The following is an 18655-nucleotide window of genomic DNA, read 5'->3' as shown; positions in this document are numbered from 1 at the left end:
CATTGGTCACCTGGAAGAGCATCCGTACCCTGGGAACAGAGACGAACTTTGTGCTCTGTCTGCTGCAAAAGCTACCTTACAGATTCCTTCTTCATTCAAAGCAGTGGAAGGTATTACTAACACTGGAGGAAGACTGGATGTTCAGAGGGTTGTACCAGCCAGCTCATAGCACTGTACCACACTGTGAACACACTGTACCAATGTCAAAAACCACCTGGAGAGTCTTGGAGTCAGATCCTAAATGACCATGAGAAACCAGGGGTGTAGATTTACAGCATGTCCTGCAGTCACTGCTGAGTGAACTCTCTTAACCTGCAGCCCCGCGCAGCAGCTCATGCTGGTCTCAGCAGGGAGACATCAGTTCATGCTCACAGAGCAGGCACATGTGCATTTTCCACTGCACAATATTTATATTTAGCTTTTGGCAACTTTCTTCCTCCCTTCAGAAAGGCAAGACTCGTAAGGTGAAGCAGTATCTGCGAGTTAATCAGTTAACACCATTTCAGAGTGGAAACAACAAACCTACTGCTAGGAAAGTTTTTCCTCCAGGTCATACATGTTCGCAGAAAGGGAAGGCTGGACCTTGCAATTCCAGAATACGAGGCTAAAGATAGAACTAGGCTGTCATCAGTATAACAAAGCAATTTCCTGACACATCTAAAAGTGTCTTTTCTTTCAATGGAGAGCAGGGTTGCAAACAAAGAAATGAAAAAAGGCTGTTTGGCAATGTCAGAGGTTCGCAGGAACCAACATTCATAACTAACATGAGGGAGTGGTATGATACCTTTTCCTCAATCCAATAGCTGAAAGGACACAACAAAAAACTTTCTCACCTTCCTGACAAAAATGACAACAAACTTGTAAAAATAGTCTCTCTACATCTTTCTTGCAGGTTCCCTTCAGGTACAAGGAGACCACAATTAGGACACCCCAAAGCCTTCTCTTCTCCAGGCTGAACAATCCCAGTTCTGTCAGCCTTTCCTCACAGTAGAGGTGCTCCATCCCTCTGATCATCTTGGTGCCTCCTCTGGAATTGGTCCAACAGCTCCATGTCCCAGCTGGGTCCCCAGAGCTGGAGGCAGCTCGGCAGAGGGGTCTCACCTGAGCGGGGCAGAGGGGCAGGATCCCCCCCTTCCCTGCTGCCCATGTTGTGGGATCAGCCCAGCACATGGGGGGTTTATGGGCTGCCATCACACATTTGCTCTTCATGTTTGCTTTTCATTTTCTCCTAGAGCCACAGGAAGCACTGAAGTGTTTAAAACCCAGAGCCAGACACAGCAGTGCTCACCTGAGCCACCATCACTTCCAAGGTTGGCACTGCAGAGGCAATGGTAGGTCAAACCCAACTGAATGAGGTGAGTTGGTATCATCAGCCCTGGGGTGATTCCTGAGTTTCTTTTCAAACCTCTGTGATTGACAGTGCTGGACAAGTGACAGGGAGGGCAGAAGATATCTACCCAAACACTGAAGTTTTTTCTCAAGTAGATACTTCAGCTGCCTGCCCTGAGAAGGGGATGAGCTCACTCCCTCAGCAGGAGCTGAGGCTTTCTTCCAGGGCGTGCTTTATGTACACTTGAACAGCTTCAAGTCTGGATCTGAAATATTTCAGGAAATGAAGTAATAAATACATTATTTCACTGAAGATTACCACACCTCCGAACGGAGAAACCTTCTCTGACATCTCTAGAATCTGAAAAGAGCTTTTGTAACGTGTCTGTAAGATGCAGCTAACTTTTTCATGAGCAAGAAGCAAAGAACTTGAGGTTAAAAACTAATTGGCAGTGGTTAAATTTAATCACAGAATCTCCTGAGTTGAAAGGGATCCACCAGGATCATTGAGTCCAACCCCTGGCCCCCAGGAGTAGTTTATCCCTAAATTACTGTTGCACTGTGTGAAGTTCCTGCAAAGAGACAGCAGAAGCTTTAGCTCTGTGGAGCACTGAAACACAACTCTGGAGTGGGCACATCTTCATGTACCCTTCTGCAAGGTCTGGTTTTACTGATTTAACTAAGAGGCAAGGGAAAGACTGTTTACTGGACAGTATTTTGGATTCCAGTTAATCAAGTAGAAGTGTAACACATTCTCAAGTGGCACTTGGGTCACAGAATAGAATTCAGGCACCGTAAATCAGCAACAAACAGATTAATTTTCGTCCCTTTCCACTCCTCAGATGATTCAGAAATTTATCTTTAATGCTCAAAGACAGGGGAAAAATGCTTTTGTTCTTTGGGCAGATTATGCTTTTCCCCAGAAGAACTGAATGTTTAAAAATTAGTCTTTTTGTAGTATACTGACTTTATCACAGGTACTTCTGCAGCACATCCTGAAAGTTAGAGGACATGAGCACCCATTACAGCAAATTACATTTTTGATGTCAAAGATGATTTTAAAAAATTAAAAACCAATCAGTGTCATGGCTGACATTCCACCTTTAGCAAGTAAATGGTAGTGCAAATCCATCATGTCATCCTGTCTCAGCACCAAAGGGTCCATGGCTGTGATTCACACAGAAAAATGTGAATGTTGAAACAACACTTGATTCTTCACTTCCCATATTAACCAGCTTCTAGAAGTGGCATCTATTTTTCAGCAGATACCACACTTGAAGTTGAGGTCACTAATTCCTGGTGACATTACTCACTCTCAGTAACAAGTCCAGTGTACAGTGAACAACTACCTTAATTTTATTACACATCAGTAGCTTTGAGATCTCTGAAAAAAAGAGACAACTTGGTGCTGCTGGAACAATTTCTTTCACTAACAAATAACTTCACTTGAAGGAACAACTTGCAGGAACAACATATTTTCCAGCAAAACCAGAACTTCACTACTGAGTTAACCAAACAGCTGGCAACTCTACAGCAGATGTGACTAAATTACACAAAGGGAGAATTATAAAATACAGAAAGGTTAACTTTGAAAACACTATAGGGACTATGTTGTTACTGCAATAAGAAATTTGAAGGACTGTCGAGCCAGTGTTTGTATTCCAACATGTTTTATGTTAGAGACTCAGTGCTGGATAAGTGCTTATGAGGAGGGAGCAATATCTCCACCATAATCTATCAGATGCCATAACACCTCTCAAAGAAATGAAGAATAATACACCCTCCCAAGGTGAGATGGCTTCCTGGACCAACAAAACCCCTTGGTCAAGGGCTCAGGTTTAAATCACAGCACAAAGAAGCAAAGAAATAACAACCCCTGTCTTCAGTGGCATCAACCCTTCAGTGGGAGGCTGTGGGCCACTGATTTGGGCTGTACCACTCAGATTTCTGTGGAGATTCCCCCTTCTCACACAATATTTATATATCTGCAGTGCAGGTTCACTCATTCCCACGGCGAGGGCCTAAGTCAGAAAGCAGGAATGCCAGTCTTTTCACAGCCTTTTCAAAAACATAACTGCCACTAAAACCACTCACCCTTTCACACACCAAGAAAGCAACCTCCAAAACCTGGCACACCAGCTAACACTGCACTTGTAGGCCAAGCTCTCCGCTCTACAAAGTGAAACTAGATTAAAGCTGGTCTTTGAGGAACTATTTCATGCAAGAACTGTTTCCTTGACACTCCACAGGGGAATATAAGCCGGTTAAAGCAGTTTCCAAAACTTGTTTGCACTTCTGCTCATGTGCTGGTAATGCCCCTCCCCAGTTTGAGAGCAAGTAGCTGCCAACTGGAGGTAAATTCTAGTGAAATATTCCTTCTGGTTTTCCCCATTTGTCGAGTCCTTCTCGCAAACCAAAGAAAAGGGGATCAGAGTATGGCTGCAAACCTCAAATACCAAGAATTTGAGAAGGCATGAGGTCACTATTTCTCCACACACATGCCAATTCCTGACTAATCTAACAAAGAACTTGACTGTTCCTTACAAAGTCCACTCATGACACACTCACCAGTAAAAGGAGTTACAACGTGGAAGAGGCAGTTTCTACTGTAACATACTGTACTTGTCACATCCAAGAAATGTAATGACACAGAGGTAGCCCATGCAGACACATTAAGTTTTAAGAAACTCAGTCTTTAATGAAAAAAAAAAAAAGATGCTTTTTGTCATAAGAAGATAAAGCACTCTATTTGTTATACTGGTTTTTCTTTTTCAAGTGGAGAGAAGAAACTATGCACTGTGCATTTCTGGGAACATAAATTCATTCAAAACAACAATCCTAGACTGCTTTTGATGAAAACTACATCAAAAAAATTATATGCAGAGTGGAAGATACACAAAGAGCAAGGCAGCTGCCAAACACAACCTTGGACAGTCAAGCCTATGCCAACATCCATTTCATCCTTGACAAGAGTCATCTTGAGGCAGCTCTGTCTGATAACAGGTTAGAAAACATCTAACGTCTTGCCTTCTTTGAGAGCATCTACCATTTAGACATTCTAAACAAATTCATTTTTAGGCCACATCCCTCAGAATTACACCAGACTCTCTAATTACTTCACATAGACATCAGTGAATCCAGCCAACTAACAATTTCTACTCAGCTGCTATTAAAGAGACAAATCATCCTTAACTTTGAGAAGGATTAGTTTTCCCTGGGGACAAGTACATAACCTTGGGATTTGTCACTCTGCACACTTCTTTTCTTCCTCTTACCATTTCCTATTTGCCTCCTCAAACATTTCTGTTATATCGCTGTGTCCCGGACAGAAAGCAGAGTTGGTTTGTTCTATCCCCCTTATTTGGTTCCCCACAGGAGCTACAGATCTGATGCAAAGACAGACAGTCAGCTCTTCCCACAAGATTTGTATAACTGTATGTTTTTGATTTTCAGCAGTTCAGGAAACCAAGGCAGGTGTGAAGCGAGAAGAGAATGAGCAACCTCAACCCCACTTCAGGAAACACGTTTAAGTGCACATGAAATGAGCTGGAATGATGGGTCTGAAGAGTCTTCCACCAGCCCACAGCATGGGCTACCAGCTACCACACAGCTTTGTTTCCTTGTATTCCTGCCACTACCACCTCTGGAAGAAGCATCCCTAGAGACAGCAGAAGAGTTTGCAGACAGATTCATTCAATGCCTGCTACTATTAAGGCTCTTAGCAGAGATACCACTTACAGCCGAGAATCCAGCAGTTCTCTTTGCTTTATCATTTACAAAGAGGACATAGGAAGCAGGAAGAAACTCAGCCATGGTAAATATAACTTGGATTAAGTCCATCTGACATTCAAAGATGACTGTGCACAAACAGACTCCATTTTCTCTCTCCAAGAATAAATACTTCAGTGGAGGTTGGTGTTACAAAGGGGAGATCAGAATTTAACACTGTGTCTGTCTCAGAAGCTTTCCTTCTCCCCCTTCCCAAATCAGTGTAGCCTGGAGGCAGAAGGGAAGGGGCAAAAAAAGAGGCCACATCGGTTATCTTCCATTTGAAATCGTGGAATCAAAAGGAAGCTCTGACTGCTGTCAGAGCAAGATCACTCAGGCTGGAGACCAATGGCCAAATGGAAACGCCCTTCCTTTAATCCCCAGTGGTATTTCTAGAGAAACCTTCCCACCAAAGGCATGCTGCTTAGTGTCAAGGAGCATTTCTGTCTGTGTGATCTGCTGACTTCTCAGGCATCTTCTTCGGTCATTTAACCTAAGTGTAAGAATTAGAAGCACTAAGTGTATAAGAGAAAACCTGCCTCCCCACCAGCCCGAGGTACAGCGGGTCTGTGATCACCCACTGAAATACTCCCTGTCCACTCCCCACATGACCCACTGTGGTCCCTTCCAACCTGATCCATTCTGTGACAGTGCTGCCCCAGGACTTTATCTCTCAGTGCTTCCTTAACTGAGACAGGCAAAAAAATCAATTAGGAGGTGCTCGAAAGAACTAAGAGAAGCTAGGGGAATAGGCATAGAGAATACTCCAGTGCTACTTGAAGAATAAAAGATTTTAAATCAAAAATCAAGTCACTTAGCTAAGAGCTTCGAAGTCGTTTAACAGGCAGCAACTGTTCCTCTGTTTCCTTGGGTCACTGCTCTCAAACAATGATTTTGGGACAATTCCTCCCCACTTTGTCAACAAAACTTCTGGGCAGTAGGCACCCAACCACACCAGCTGAAGAGCACAAGCCATCAGGCTCTCAGGTGGCTTCTAACCTCTTCAGAGGCCATGCAGCTCTAAATAAAACCAAGCAGGTTTATACATACACCCTCACTCCACCAAAGGCAGGCAGGTACCTCTGTCAGAGCATATTTTCTGGCTTTGTTCCTTCCTAAAAAGCACATCAGACACTTGTGGTAAGATCTTGAAAAGCAAAGCTGTTACTTCAGTATAAAGGAAAAATCTAAGCCCACCAATTTAGTTTTCAGTGTGGCTGTTCAAGCTGAAGGAAATGTATAGGTAGAACAAACAGCCCAGCTGAGTCAGGTTTGCACACACATGGTGCTCTTTTGATTAACAAAATACCATTTTTACTTAAAAAATAAAAATAAAATCGCAGACATTTGTTTGAAGTAGTTGGAGGGATTTTTATTGTTCACAGTTGTTAAAACCATACCTAGAACTACTGACCAGAGACAAAAAGATTAACATCTTTACTTGGTAAATTGATTTTATTCAGTAGTGCAACAGCAGGCTGATTCCTGGGGTATGCAGAGATGGCCTGGAAGAACAGTTATCCCGTTCCATGTGCCAAACAACAGAATATGTGAAATAATCAAAACAGTGACTTGGAGAACAGCTGGTACCTGGAACAACAACGATAAAGGAACAAGCAGGGCACAACTGCTCTCTGCATGGCGACCCTGATAGGGGCTGGAAATCACCAGATTCCCCTGGGAGAAGGGAGAGGAATGAGCAGACTGCTGGGCAGGTGACAGAGGCTGCTCAGCAATGCTGTGGGCTGGATTTTGTACCCCATGCACTTGAAAGCTGCTACAATAAAAAGTCAGACCTGGTCTGACCAGAAGTTTGGAGCAAGTCTCTAAACGAGGAAAAGATGGGCTTTAATTGGGGAAATATCAAGAACAGCATGTCTTTTTAAGCAAAACCTCTCTTATTTTAAAAAAGCAGTGAATTCCAACTCCCTCTGCATTTTCAACTTCCTCTGGTCCTTCCTGTACCTGTGCTAGGCAAAAATCTAGAATTTTATTCCACAGATCCAGCAAGGAAAGAAGAATTTCTATGCACAAATACCTAAAAAAGTCCAAAGAAGTAGAGCTGCCTTATTCTTATGCCTTCCTCCACATATGCATAGGAAGCACTGCTTTTTCACTTCTCATGGAGAAATATCACTTTAAGATTTCATTCTGAAATCCTTTCTTTAGCTCATGCTGCTTTTCTTCCTACCCAAAAACAAGTGCACGCTCTGACAACTCTGCAGGAACACTTAGATCCTACAATCCAGCACAGACAAAAGGCAATAACTCTTCTTCCAGTACAGCAAAGTAGGTGAAATCTGTTTTACTGGGTGGGAAAACAATGGTAGGAAGTCAGCAGCAGAGGAAGAAAATAGGAACTACTGATTTTAAGCCCTTAATTCGGTTAATTCTTTGTTTAAATGACATTTCTATGTTTCCTGTCTGCTGGCAGATGAGAACACAATGTGCAGAGAGCAGCTCAGGACAGCTCCAGGACAGCCACGCTACAATCCCAGGGATGGGATGCAGCAGTGGGAGCCAACAGACCTGAATTCTGTTCTGCTCCCGGCGCTGACTCACTGTGCAATTTCTGTTCCAGTCAATTAAATCTTTCTTCTTCAGTTTGTACATTTTGCACAGCAGCATCTGGTAACATCTGCCCACCTTTCCTCAAGCACATGTAAATCTGCAGGTGAAAAACTCTGCAAATAATGAAGCATCACTGAGCAAAGCTCCAACTTCTACCTGAGGGAATGGCTGGAGCTGTGTCAGGGGAGGGTTAGGTTGATTTTAGGAAAAGATTCTTCCCCCAGAGGGTGGCTGGGCACTGAACAGGCTCCCCAGGGCAGTGGTCACAGCCCCAAGGCTGACAAAGCTCAAGGAGCGTTTGGACATCACCCTCAGGCACATGGTGGGATTGTTGGGGTGTCCTGCGTAGGGCCAGGAGCTGGACTTTGATGATCCTTGTGGGTCCTTTTCAACTCAGAATATTCTGTGATTCTTTGAAAGCTGCAGGAAGGTGGCTTATGAAAACAAACTGGATGTGCTCTGCAAGAGCTGAACCTTGGTTCACTAACAGGGTTGTGCCTGGAGTGCACGTGTATGAACAATCTTGATGGTTTTGTGAGTTGGGACACAAACTTTGAAGCACATGGGAAGTCAGATAAGTGATCCTGTTAATCTCAGTTTCACACAGAAAGTAAACACTGAATATACAAACACCAAAGCCTGGCTGGGAATGTGAGTTCCAGATGCAAACACAGATTCAAAGCAGGACTAATAAGCCGATACTTGTAAATACCAAGCAATTATTAACACATTTTATAAGATTAACACCTGCATTACAGCAGATAACACACATATCATTAAGTAATCAGCTAGTCCTCATTTACACACAATGGGATACTAATACATATACTCCACAACTTAAGCTTTAATGGACAAACTAGTAAGGCTTCAGAATTATATCAGAAACTTTAATCCTGAACCACTTTGAGCGAGCTCTGATACAGGAAGGACCAGATAGGGATGTGGAGGGGCTAATGGAGTTTTAAACCAGTTTATCTGGACTGCAATCAGGTGAAGACTGCAATTTTCAAATTCTGTGTGACTGATTTCTCACTCACAACATCACACCACTTTTCAAAGCAAATAGTACTTTTTTCAACCTGCTGACTCTCCACACTTTTAAGCCCAGGAACGAAATGTAGGAAGAGGTTTCCTTGCCAGCCGGCTCCTCCCTCTTAATTCTAGTTCCGAGAACATAATGACACTAACAGAGGAAGTTTCTGAAACAAGGAGGAGTACTGAGAACAAGAAAACAAGGTTAAGCCAGGAGTACTGTCATTAATTATATAATCCAGCCTTTGGGTAACTGGACACAGGGAAAGGGGCTGAGAGAACATCGGAGGCATCAGCCTCTGCAGCATTATGTCATCTGGCCTGCTCCTTACTTAGCAGGTAAAGGGTTTGCACAGAGACAAAAAACCAAACCTATTTATTTCTAGAACAAAAGACTACGAATCTCCACAACAGCTGCTGAAAAAGGGCACCAAAAATTCATACGTTCTGCTCCCATTTAAATTGATTCCTTTCCAAGGAGCTGGTTCTCCTGCTTGCTCCCTCCTGCCAGTCATCATGCTGTCCCTCCATAACACCTTTTTGTCAACTATGTTCTGAATTCTGTGCTTTTATTCTTTCAGTGCATATTAAGCTTGTTCTCTGCTGCTCAAGAACACACACAACAATTGTTATTCCTGAAATACGCCAAAAATGCAACTATTTTATGTGACACTGAAGAATGGAAAACAGGAAGTGGTACATCATCTTTTTTTTTTTTCCTTCCAAATAAAATATTAGGCTCAAATTTCAAAAGCAATCAGGAGGAGGAGGAAAGTATATAATCTCAAATACTCAAAGGTGGAGTCTTGCCAGCAAGTATTTTCTTTCCTTTTAGGCAGTGAAGCAGGTGTCAAAGTGAAGGATGGAAGAGACATGTATTTTTAATAAAGTGAACCAATTATATTCTGCTTCATCAAAACAGGAGAAAAGTGTCATGAAGAAAAATGTTCAAGTAAGGGGACTGGTATTCAAAAGGATCCAGCCCTTCTCTGGACTATGAACAAGAGCCATTGTACTCCTGAGTGGGAGCAGCATATTCTGGAGATCAGAGAGAATCAGGATTAACACACACGGCTGCTCCTCAAACTAAGTAAATTGTTCAGATATTGAATGTCATAAGTAAACTAAAACTTAGAGCCTCTTGTTCTTGCAGCTCCCCAGCACATCCCAACACCTCCCACCATCACTCATTCCATCCTTTTTGAGACCCCTAGTCCTGAACATCCCTCCTTTTCCCAGGTTGAGACCTGCAAGCTCAGGGTTCCTCTACCTCCTGCCACATTCACAGAATCACAGGATCACTGAGGTTGGAAAAGATCTCCAAGATCATCAAGTCCAACCTGTGACCGATTCCCACCTTGTCAACCAGACCAGAGCACTGAGTGCCACGTGCAGTCACTCCTTGAACACCTCCAGGGATGGGGACTCCACCCTGGGCAGCCCATTCCAATGCCCAACAACTCACTGCCCACAGCTGCTGGTTCCCAGTGTTGCCAGGCTACTGGCCTTACTGGCCAGCTCCTCAGCCCTCCCCACAAACAACAGTCCTGATCTCCAGCAGACACTGAACAAAATTCAAAGTTGGATTGTGATTTCCAAGAAATTCCCTAAGCACAACATGGAGCATAATCTGGGCAAAGCTATGGAAAAAAAGAGTTGTACTGTAGTCTTTCCTGTAGCTTCCAGGAATCACAGAACAGTAAGACTCTGTTGCTGCCTTGTACTGCTGAACACCTTGAAACAAGATCTGGTAAGATAAAATTAGCAACAGAGACATGTAAATTTTATTTGTGGAAGCTACTTTCTGGTTTAAGTCCCAGCTGCACTTGCTCAGCACAAAAGTCAGATGTTAGTACAAAAGAGCATGAACAAATGAAACATCTGGGGAAGGGGAAAAAAAAGGCAAGGGAGGGATGTGTGAAGGAAACAGCTCCATATTCTTAAAGCTTCCCTCAAAAGAGCACAGACCAATCCATATTCCACTGCACGACAGAGATTTCTCCAGATCCATAAGGGAAACTCCTAGACATTGTCCAGGCTCACAATCTCAGGCTGGACCAATCCAGTTCAACCACTGCTCTGCAGAGTGAGCAAGCACAGGAAGGTTCCCTTGAAACAATTCAGTAACTGAGGCTCAGACAAGAACTGGCACTTGTCCAAAGCTGACAGAGGTTAAGAACAGCAGAACCCTGACTTGAGAGAGCAGACATTGGCATTCACTCACAACCAAGTCTTCCTTCTCCTCCAAAGGAATTTCTATAGGACAAAATCCATTAATACAAGATTTACAGACAAGAAAGCATATCCTTTCCCAAAGCATCAATCAGGGATTCAAATATATTGTACTTTTTCAGAATATGAATAAACCTGCAGCGACCAGCTCAGGTTCTCCTATTTGAATTCCAGTCTAAGGAGACAAGAATTCCTGTACACGCTTCTACAACTCAGTCCCACTTTTTATTTGCATGTTACTGTATTACCTACAAGCAAGTACAGCTCTCCTGCATCATCTGGCTTCCAAGTGAAGTTCCTGGTTTTGATACAGTTTTCAGGAAACATCTGATGGATATTATCCCAGTAGAAAAACATAACTGATGCAGGCCCAAGAGCTGCAAGTTACAGCTGGGGATCGGGTTTACCAGCGGTTTTTAGTCCAGATACAACCTGTTATAATGCAGCAACCAGAATCAGATTTCAATGCAACAGGGTCACAGTTGACTTAGAGTGACATGGAATCTGACCAAGGCTCTGAAACTTCATGTTTATCAGAAAACAAAGTCATATTTACATTACTGGCTGAAGTGGTGGGCTTGCTTTATTCACAGCACCCAGTGGTACAGAGATGGACAGCAATTTGGAAGCCAAATGATCTGCCTTGGGATATGACTGTTAAATAAACACTAAGAAGCCATGACCTCCTGAAATCCTGTCAGCAGTTATACTTGCCTGCCTGCATTAACAGGGCATTTTGAAGGCTCTTCTATTAAATGCCAATCTTTATGGCTTCTCTGAATTAAACTAAATAGATCTGATTTGGAAATATCCTTAAAAAACACCAACAGAAAAGCAAATATCCAAACACAGTTCAAACACAGCAAGTCGCACTGTCACACAGACTACAATCTTGTGTGTGTGTCTGCCATGATTACTACTAAAATACTCAAACATTTCAGTATAAGCAAGATTTTGTAGGTCATGGCAAGACTGTGGTTAATGTTTTGGCAGAACAAGTTTTCCATTTTGAGAGCAGTTGGCTCTGTACAGGAATACCTAGACAACAGTTCAGGGTTTGTGCCTGGACAGAAGACAAAAAAAACAAGACTGTTCCACCATTTCTTCGTTCATTGCAAGACTATTCATTTCTCACCACCTCCACCATTTGAATTACATGCCCAAAAAATACACAAGCGGTCTTCAAAATACAAGCTCAACAACATCCACAGCTTCCCAGTCCACGCTGGTGGTATTGCTTCAGCTCTGTTTACAGTGTGATTCAGACATTTTCACAGCAATGAACTATGATGGCATGAAGAAAGCATCTGTGTCACCAAGGACTGAACAAAGGAGGACAGTTAAAGTTCAAAAGGAACAATACAGAATTTTCCTACAAAGACAGACTTTAATATTTCTATACTTAGGAAAAAATCCCAACTCCAACTGTATTTCAAGAGAAATTATGTATTACAGAGACTTAGGAAGAAATCTCCAGATACATGCATGCTATGTATAATCAGTTATTTGTGGCACAAACATCAACAGACTCTGTCTGCACAGCTCTGCTTGCCCATCTGACTGCTGTGACTGTAGAATAATTTCTCAGGTGCCCTCAAAGGGCTATTGTTGAAACAAAGTTAGTCATGGTACTGCCTGGCACCAAAACCACTTTGGTAATTACGTAAGGTGGCAGCAACACCACTTGGAAGGGTTGTTTACCAGCGACATTGCACAATGTGAACTGGAACTTGCTCGCCAGACATGGCTGCAGTTCAGGATGAAATTCACTTGCAGTTACAGGCACTTTGGAGAACTCAGATATCACTTCAGTAGCCAGAGAGAAAACGTGGGTCCTGCAGAGCGTAGAGAGGCAACTACCCAATACACAGCTGTGCTAGGCCGCTAGTTATTGGTGTAGACACTAATTTAGGGAGTGCTGGCTACCAGCTCCATCACATACAGGATTTAAGACTGTGAACCAAATCACTGCACAAGTGGCAACGTCTGTGGCTGCGACAGTGACTGTGCACAGCTCAGCACAGGGCACACACGACCCTTTCTGCTGTGCCACTGCTTGCACAAACCAGCAGCACAATCTGTGCAATCAGGAGATGCCACACCAGCCAGTCTGAGCTGTTAGCTCTCCTCTCACCCTTCCCACTCTGTTTCAGCCAAGAACACGCCTCCCTGCTGCTATCACCACCATGCACCTGCTAACAAATGAGCTCACGGTGCCTCTCCTCCAAGGTAAGTTCAGCCAGTAATTCTGCCAAAGGAAGGAGTGTGTGTTGATGCAGCCAGTTAAAGGAGGTGCTGGGAAGGTGCCAGCAGGTGCACGGAGCACAAAGCACCCGGATCCGACGGGAAACGCAGTGCTGGCTCACACTGCAACTGAAAATTCCTGAGCAAACATGTACATTTCCACTAACATTTGATATTTATTAGGCAATGCCAAAGCATGGAGTAGTCACCATTTCTGCATAACGACTGGCAAATGTTCGAACACAGGGCAAACAAATCCCAGACAAGTTGAAGGGAGATCTGAGGGGCTACAGAAAGATTTTGTCACTTCTCCCAGGCAACCAGCAATAGGACAAGAAGGCATGGTCTTAAGCTGTACCAGGGGAGGTTTAGGTTTGATATTAGGAAGAAATTTTTTACAGAGAGAGTAATCAGCCATTGGAATGGGCTGCCCAGGGAGGTGGTGGAGTCACCGTCCCTGGAGGTTTTTAAGACGAGACTGGATGTGGCATCAGTGCCATGGTCTGGGAACCACGGCGGTGTTGGATCAAAGGTTGGACTTCATGATCTTGGAGGTCTTTTCCAACCCAGTTGATTCTATGATTTTCAGTTGTGACCCTCACAAACCTGTCAAAAGGAAAATGGTGGCATCATGAAAGTCAACTTTGTTCCTTCTTTTCTGAAGGCTAAAACCTAAAATAAGTTATTTTCCTTAAGCTCACAAGTGAATGAGAAGTTGTCCAAGGGGTTGCTTAGTTCAGAAAAGATTTTTCTCCTCAGACTCAAAATCACCTATAATCAATCCACTGGTTTGTTGTCATTAATTTGATCAGGAATTGATTCCACAATTGTTCCAGGTCAGATGTCTGAGCATCACTTTGCCTATTCACCATCACAACTCTTAGGTCTAATTTAAAACCAAACATACTCTCTCTCCCAAAATAAGGTTGGATATGTGTCAGCTTCTGCTAAAACTGAACAATTTGATTTTAAAAGGACCTTCAGGAACTGAAGCAAAGACCTGCCTGTGTCCCAAAACAATAAAAATGTACTTCATATCTGAATCAGAATACCCACATTAAAATACCATTTATCACAGATGTGCCAAAGAACAGCTGACAGTGGGGGCCCATTGTACTGTGACGATGGAATAAGAGTCTTTGCCTTCCATACCACATCAGCATTTAAACCTAAATCCTTTCTAAGCCTGGTTCCTTTCCCATGACCTCCAAAATCTGGATATAACACACTGTTACTTCATACAGGTTATGACACTGAAAAAACCAAACCAAACCCCGAAACCAATCAACAACAACAAATCCCCAATGAAAACATCACAATGATTAATTGTGGGAAAGGAATTGTGAATTTCTCAGTTAAATATAAAAATAAGGACTCATGGATATCTGCCACTCTCCGCCAAACACTTGGCCAGGGCACAACTGAGAATTACCCAGAATTAGAACAAAAACTTGATTTCAGAGTGGTCTCTTTTAGTTTTTCTCAGTCTAACCAATTAAAGTTACCAAAATAGTTTAGAAGTTTCAGTATCTCACAAACCCATCAGTAACTCCTTCATGCAAATAGGCAGGTGCAAAGAAAAGCCACCAAAGTCAGAGAACTTGCAGTAACATTTCTCTTTATCATGTCCACATCCACTGCAAAGGAGTAACTTATTTTTACATCTGTAATTTTCGTTTTTATGTATGTAATTCTCAACACCAGAGCAGTCTGAAGTCGCAGCACCAGCTCAAGCTCCTGCTAACCGGATCACACAACATACGAGAAACCTTCTGGCCCATAATCACCACTCAAGATGACCCAGGCTTACAGTTTAATCTTATTATGATTTTAACCATCCTCAGATGCTGCAAGTGTGCAGGTGACACTGGGTTTTAAAGGCTTGAGGGGGAAATACCCTTTCAGCTTCAGTGAGATAACTCAAAATCCCCAATAAAATAGGTACGAAGCTGCTTTGCTGACACAAATTCTAAGGAACCAGGGGATGGGAAACAAGGACAAATCTGCCTGCCTCTTTCAGCCAAATGGGTTTTAAAAAATAGGAAAGAACCAGGCCTTCTGGAAATACAAACTGATTTAGGAATTCTGTAGGAGGGCTGGTGTCTTGTGACATGCACTGAACAGACCTGCAGTGAAGGCTCCAATCTGGAAGCTGAAAACTTGGTTTCATACCAACATCACAGCAGGACTGGAGAGATTAGCATGAATGAAATGCTTTGAAAAATGAAAAGCATTAGGTTAAGTATTAAGTATTATTAAAACCCTAAAGATACATGGGACAGAATGATTATTATTCACATGAATTTACTGTGAAAATATTGTTTTATTTATGAATTAAATGCTTGTGGTATTAGCAAAGGGAACTATTGATAAGCCAAGGAAACAGAAGTCCTACAGAAAAAAAAGCAGTACAAAAAATTACAAGTAACAAAACAAGCTACTTCCAATATGGAACCTTGACATGAACCAATAAATATGGCTCAGATTAACTGATGGAGACACCTCCAAGAAAGATGTTTAGGCACTTTGGGTTCTTCTGTCAGGCCAGATATGAACCCATAATTCTAGGTGAGAGGAAGAAGATTTAGTCCCATAGATGGAAAGGCTTTCTTTGACTTTTAGTTGGTGTAGAATAGGGATATTTTTGATCATGGGCTGTTTTAATTACTTGTCATTGGTGTCTCTATCGTCTCCAGATGAAACTCTGGAAACCTATTCATGCTAGAGCTACCTTGTGTGCAAACAGAGCTTGAGGCCTGAACTTCTGTCTGGTCTATGCCCCTCTCTACTGATGTCAGCTGTCAATATCCTGCCACTCTAAAACATCAAAAATAAAAGCTCTCAGTAAAGGGAGGATAAAACAACAACAAGACCTTGCCTTCCCAAAGGTCCTGACAAGAGCAGTTAAGGACAGTGATTCTTTCAGCTGCATTAGCCACACAGACCTGCAAAATCTATGGCCTCCAGAACACCAAAACTCCATTCCACTTGGAACATCTGAATTTTGGGACTCTAGTAGATATAAAGGGGCACTTTTAAAAGTTGCTTAACTCAAACCTCTAATCATACACAGGTGTAACACCCACTCCAAAGTGTGTGCTAAAGACAGGGTGCCAAACTGTACCTGCCACAGAGAACATCCAGCTGAAATCTCTGAGAGAAAAACCTTGTTTTTCACATGATTAAAAAGTCACCTCTTCATTCAGAAACTCACTCAAGGTGCTAACCTCATTTCTCTAAGAGCACTGTATTGTATGTTCTAGAGTTGTCAGGAAGTACCTGTACATTTTTTTTAATGTATGCATCATACTTCACCTACAACAGTAAAATTTTCCAGCCTCAGCAGATTTTGTTCCACTGACTGCACAATGAACAAAACCCACAACATCTAAAAAGGGCTCTAACCTTTGCAACATTTTGGCCCTGAACTCTGTTCACGCTTCTAAAACAGGAAAGTGGTTTGTTGCACGTGACATTAATTTCTCTGTAATTTAAATATAAAATTCCTGTTATCGACAGCAACCTTATAAAAATTCATCTTTGCAGAACAGTTGAACTTCAGCAAGCTTACTACTTCAGAAAGAGCTTTGAAGTGTCTATTTCTAATCCTCCAGTCTGAATGACAAAGAAGTTATTAGCAATTGTGAATCTTTAAAATGCAGATCTGAACTGATGCCGCTCTTTTTGTAACTCATTAACACAAACCCTGCCATTCAGTCTTTACTTAATGTCTTTGTTCCATTCCAAAGTGAAGCACTAGTGCTGTCTCTTAAGGTGATTATTCTCTTGGTGAGCCAGTGTTTCCACACGCGTATTCTGAGACCCAACAAAAATTACATTTTCAAAGACATCAGAAATAACATTTGCTTTATCTGCTATTACAAAGTGACAGCCACAACCCAGGGTCCCTTATTGTTCATGTATTTTACAAGTCTGAAAATAGATGGTAATAAGATTCGCAGCTGGCAGAATGTCTCCAAAGCTGAGAAGACTTTTTCTATCAAATTTTATACAAAAGCAGAAACGAGGCTCTGGGCCCCAGATCCCACAAGATCCAGCAGATACTGTTTCCAGCTTCAACAAGTTTTCATTCAGAAGCAACTGCCTCCATGTTCAACAGTGCCCCATGGATCACACAAGATCCTGTCAGCCTGTATAAATGAGAGGCCTGGTTTAGAATTACAGTGAAAATATAACACATAACTCTTGTTTGGGAGAACTAAAAACCTGCATTATCACCATTTCCCCCTGTCATCTCAACGGGATCACATGTACAGGTCATGATGATCCTACATGGAAAGGACTGTATATTCCCAAAAATGCATGTATTTTTTATTGTAATATTAATGCTCTAGTAAAATCTACATCAGAAAACTCTTCTGTGCATCCTCCCATTGGCATCTCTGAACTTGGAAAGTTACAAATCATTGGCTCAAGAATGGCTCAAAAACAAAATGAACCCACAGTTGCTATTTCAGCTCCATTTAAGCCAGAGGGGTCTTTTTCACTTCTGCTTTGGTACCTGACACGGCCTGCTATGGCCCAGGGGATGCAGGAGCCCCACAGAAAGGCCAAATCCTACAACTCATACCTGCTCGGGATGGCAAAGCCAAAGGTGGAGGCACCAATGTTGGTTCCCAGCAATCAGACACATAGCACTGCTTTCTGCACACTGTAAGGAACGATGACCCCCTAGGGATGCTGTGGGAGCTCCACCATAAGGAGTGATGCCCTAAAGCTTTGTGGGAGTCCCACCGTGACCCCGTGAAGCTGCAGCGGGCCCCCAAGGATCTGCGGGAGGAGCAGGGTCCCCGCACCTTCACCCCGATACCCACTGCGGGGTCCCGTGGGACACGCACACCCATGACCCCCGAGGTCCTGCCCGGGGAAGCCCCAAACAACAAACTCCTCTGGCTTTGCACAACCACCTTGCGGAACAACAGCCGCCCGTCGGACAGAGCCTCCCCGTTCCCACGGCCCTTCCCTGCCCACACCTACTTCACCCATCCACCCATCCATCCATCCGTCCGTGCATCCCTGCATCCCTCCCTGCCCACCGGGCGGGGAGCGCCGAGGGGCGGGGGCGGCCGGTCCCCGCGGGGCGGGCGGGCGCTGTCGCGACTCACCTCCTGAAGTCAAAGGGCATGTTGGTGGCGGGCGGGCTGCGGGCGCCGCCGCCCCCGGCCCCGGCTCTCGCCTCGCTGCCGCCGCCGCCGCAGGGCCAGGAAGTGACGGCCCCGGCCCCGGCGCCGCGCAGCACCAGCCCATTGGGCGGCCGGGCCGGACGGGGCTTCCGCCGCCGGGTTACGGGAGCGGCGGGCGCGGGGAGCGGGATGCGGGATGAGGGGAGCGGGATGCGGCTGGTCCCAGCCCGAGGCAGCGGCAGCACCCCGGCCCCCCCCGCAGCTTGCCGGGTCCCCTCGATGCTCGCGGTGCCCCTCGGCTCGGAGTGCCCTGCCGGCACCGCGGGCTGCCCCGC

At 43.9% G+C, this 18655-nt stretch overlaps 1 protein-coding gene across 1 annotated transcript in view; it reads right to left on the bottom strand.

The window, feature by feature from the left end:
- ERGIC1 (endoplasmic reticulum-golgi intermediate compartment 1) overlaps window positions 1–18397 on the bottom strand; it is a 60766-nt gene extending 42369 nt beyond the window's left edge. Inside the window, exon 1 of the mRNA XM_027643369.1 lies at window positions 18303–18397. Within this exon, the coding sequence (XP_027499170.1) occupies window positions 18303–18322 (20 nt within the window). The 5' untranslated portion in view covers window positions 18323–18397. The remainder of the gene's footprint in view (window positions 1–18302) is intronic.
- Between the last annotated feature and the right edge of the window lie 258 nt (window positions 18398–18655).

This window comes from Corapipo altera, unplaced genomic scaffold (genome assembly GCF_003945725.1).
Source record: "Corapipo altera isolate COAL_440 unplaced genomic scaffold, ASM394572v1 75, whole genome shotgun sequence".
NCBI classification, from domain to species: domain Eukaryota; kingdom Metazoa; phylum Chordata; class Aves; order Passeriformes; family Pipridae; genus Corapipo; species Corapipo altera.
Note: the sequence above shows the minus strand (reverse complement) of the source record. Positions and strands in the feature narration are given on the sequence as shown.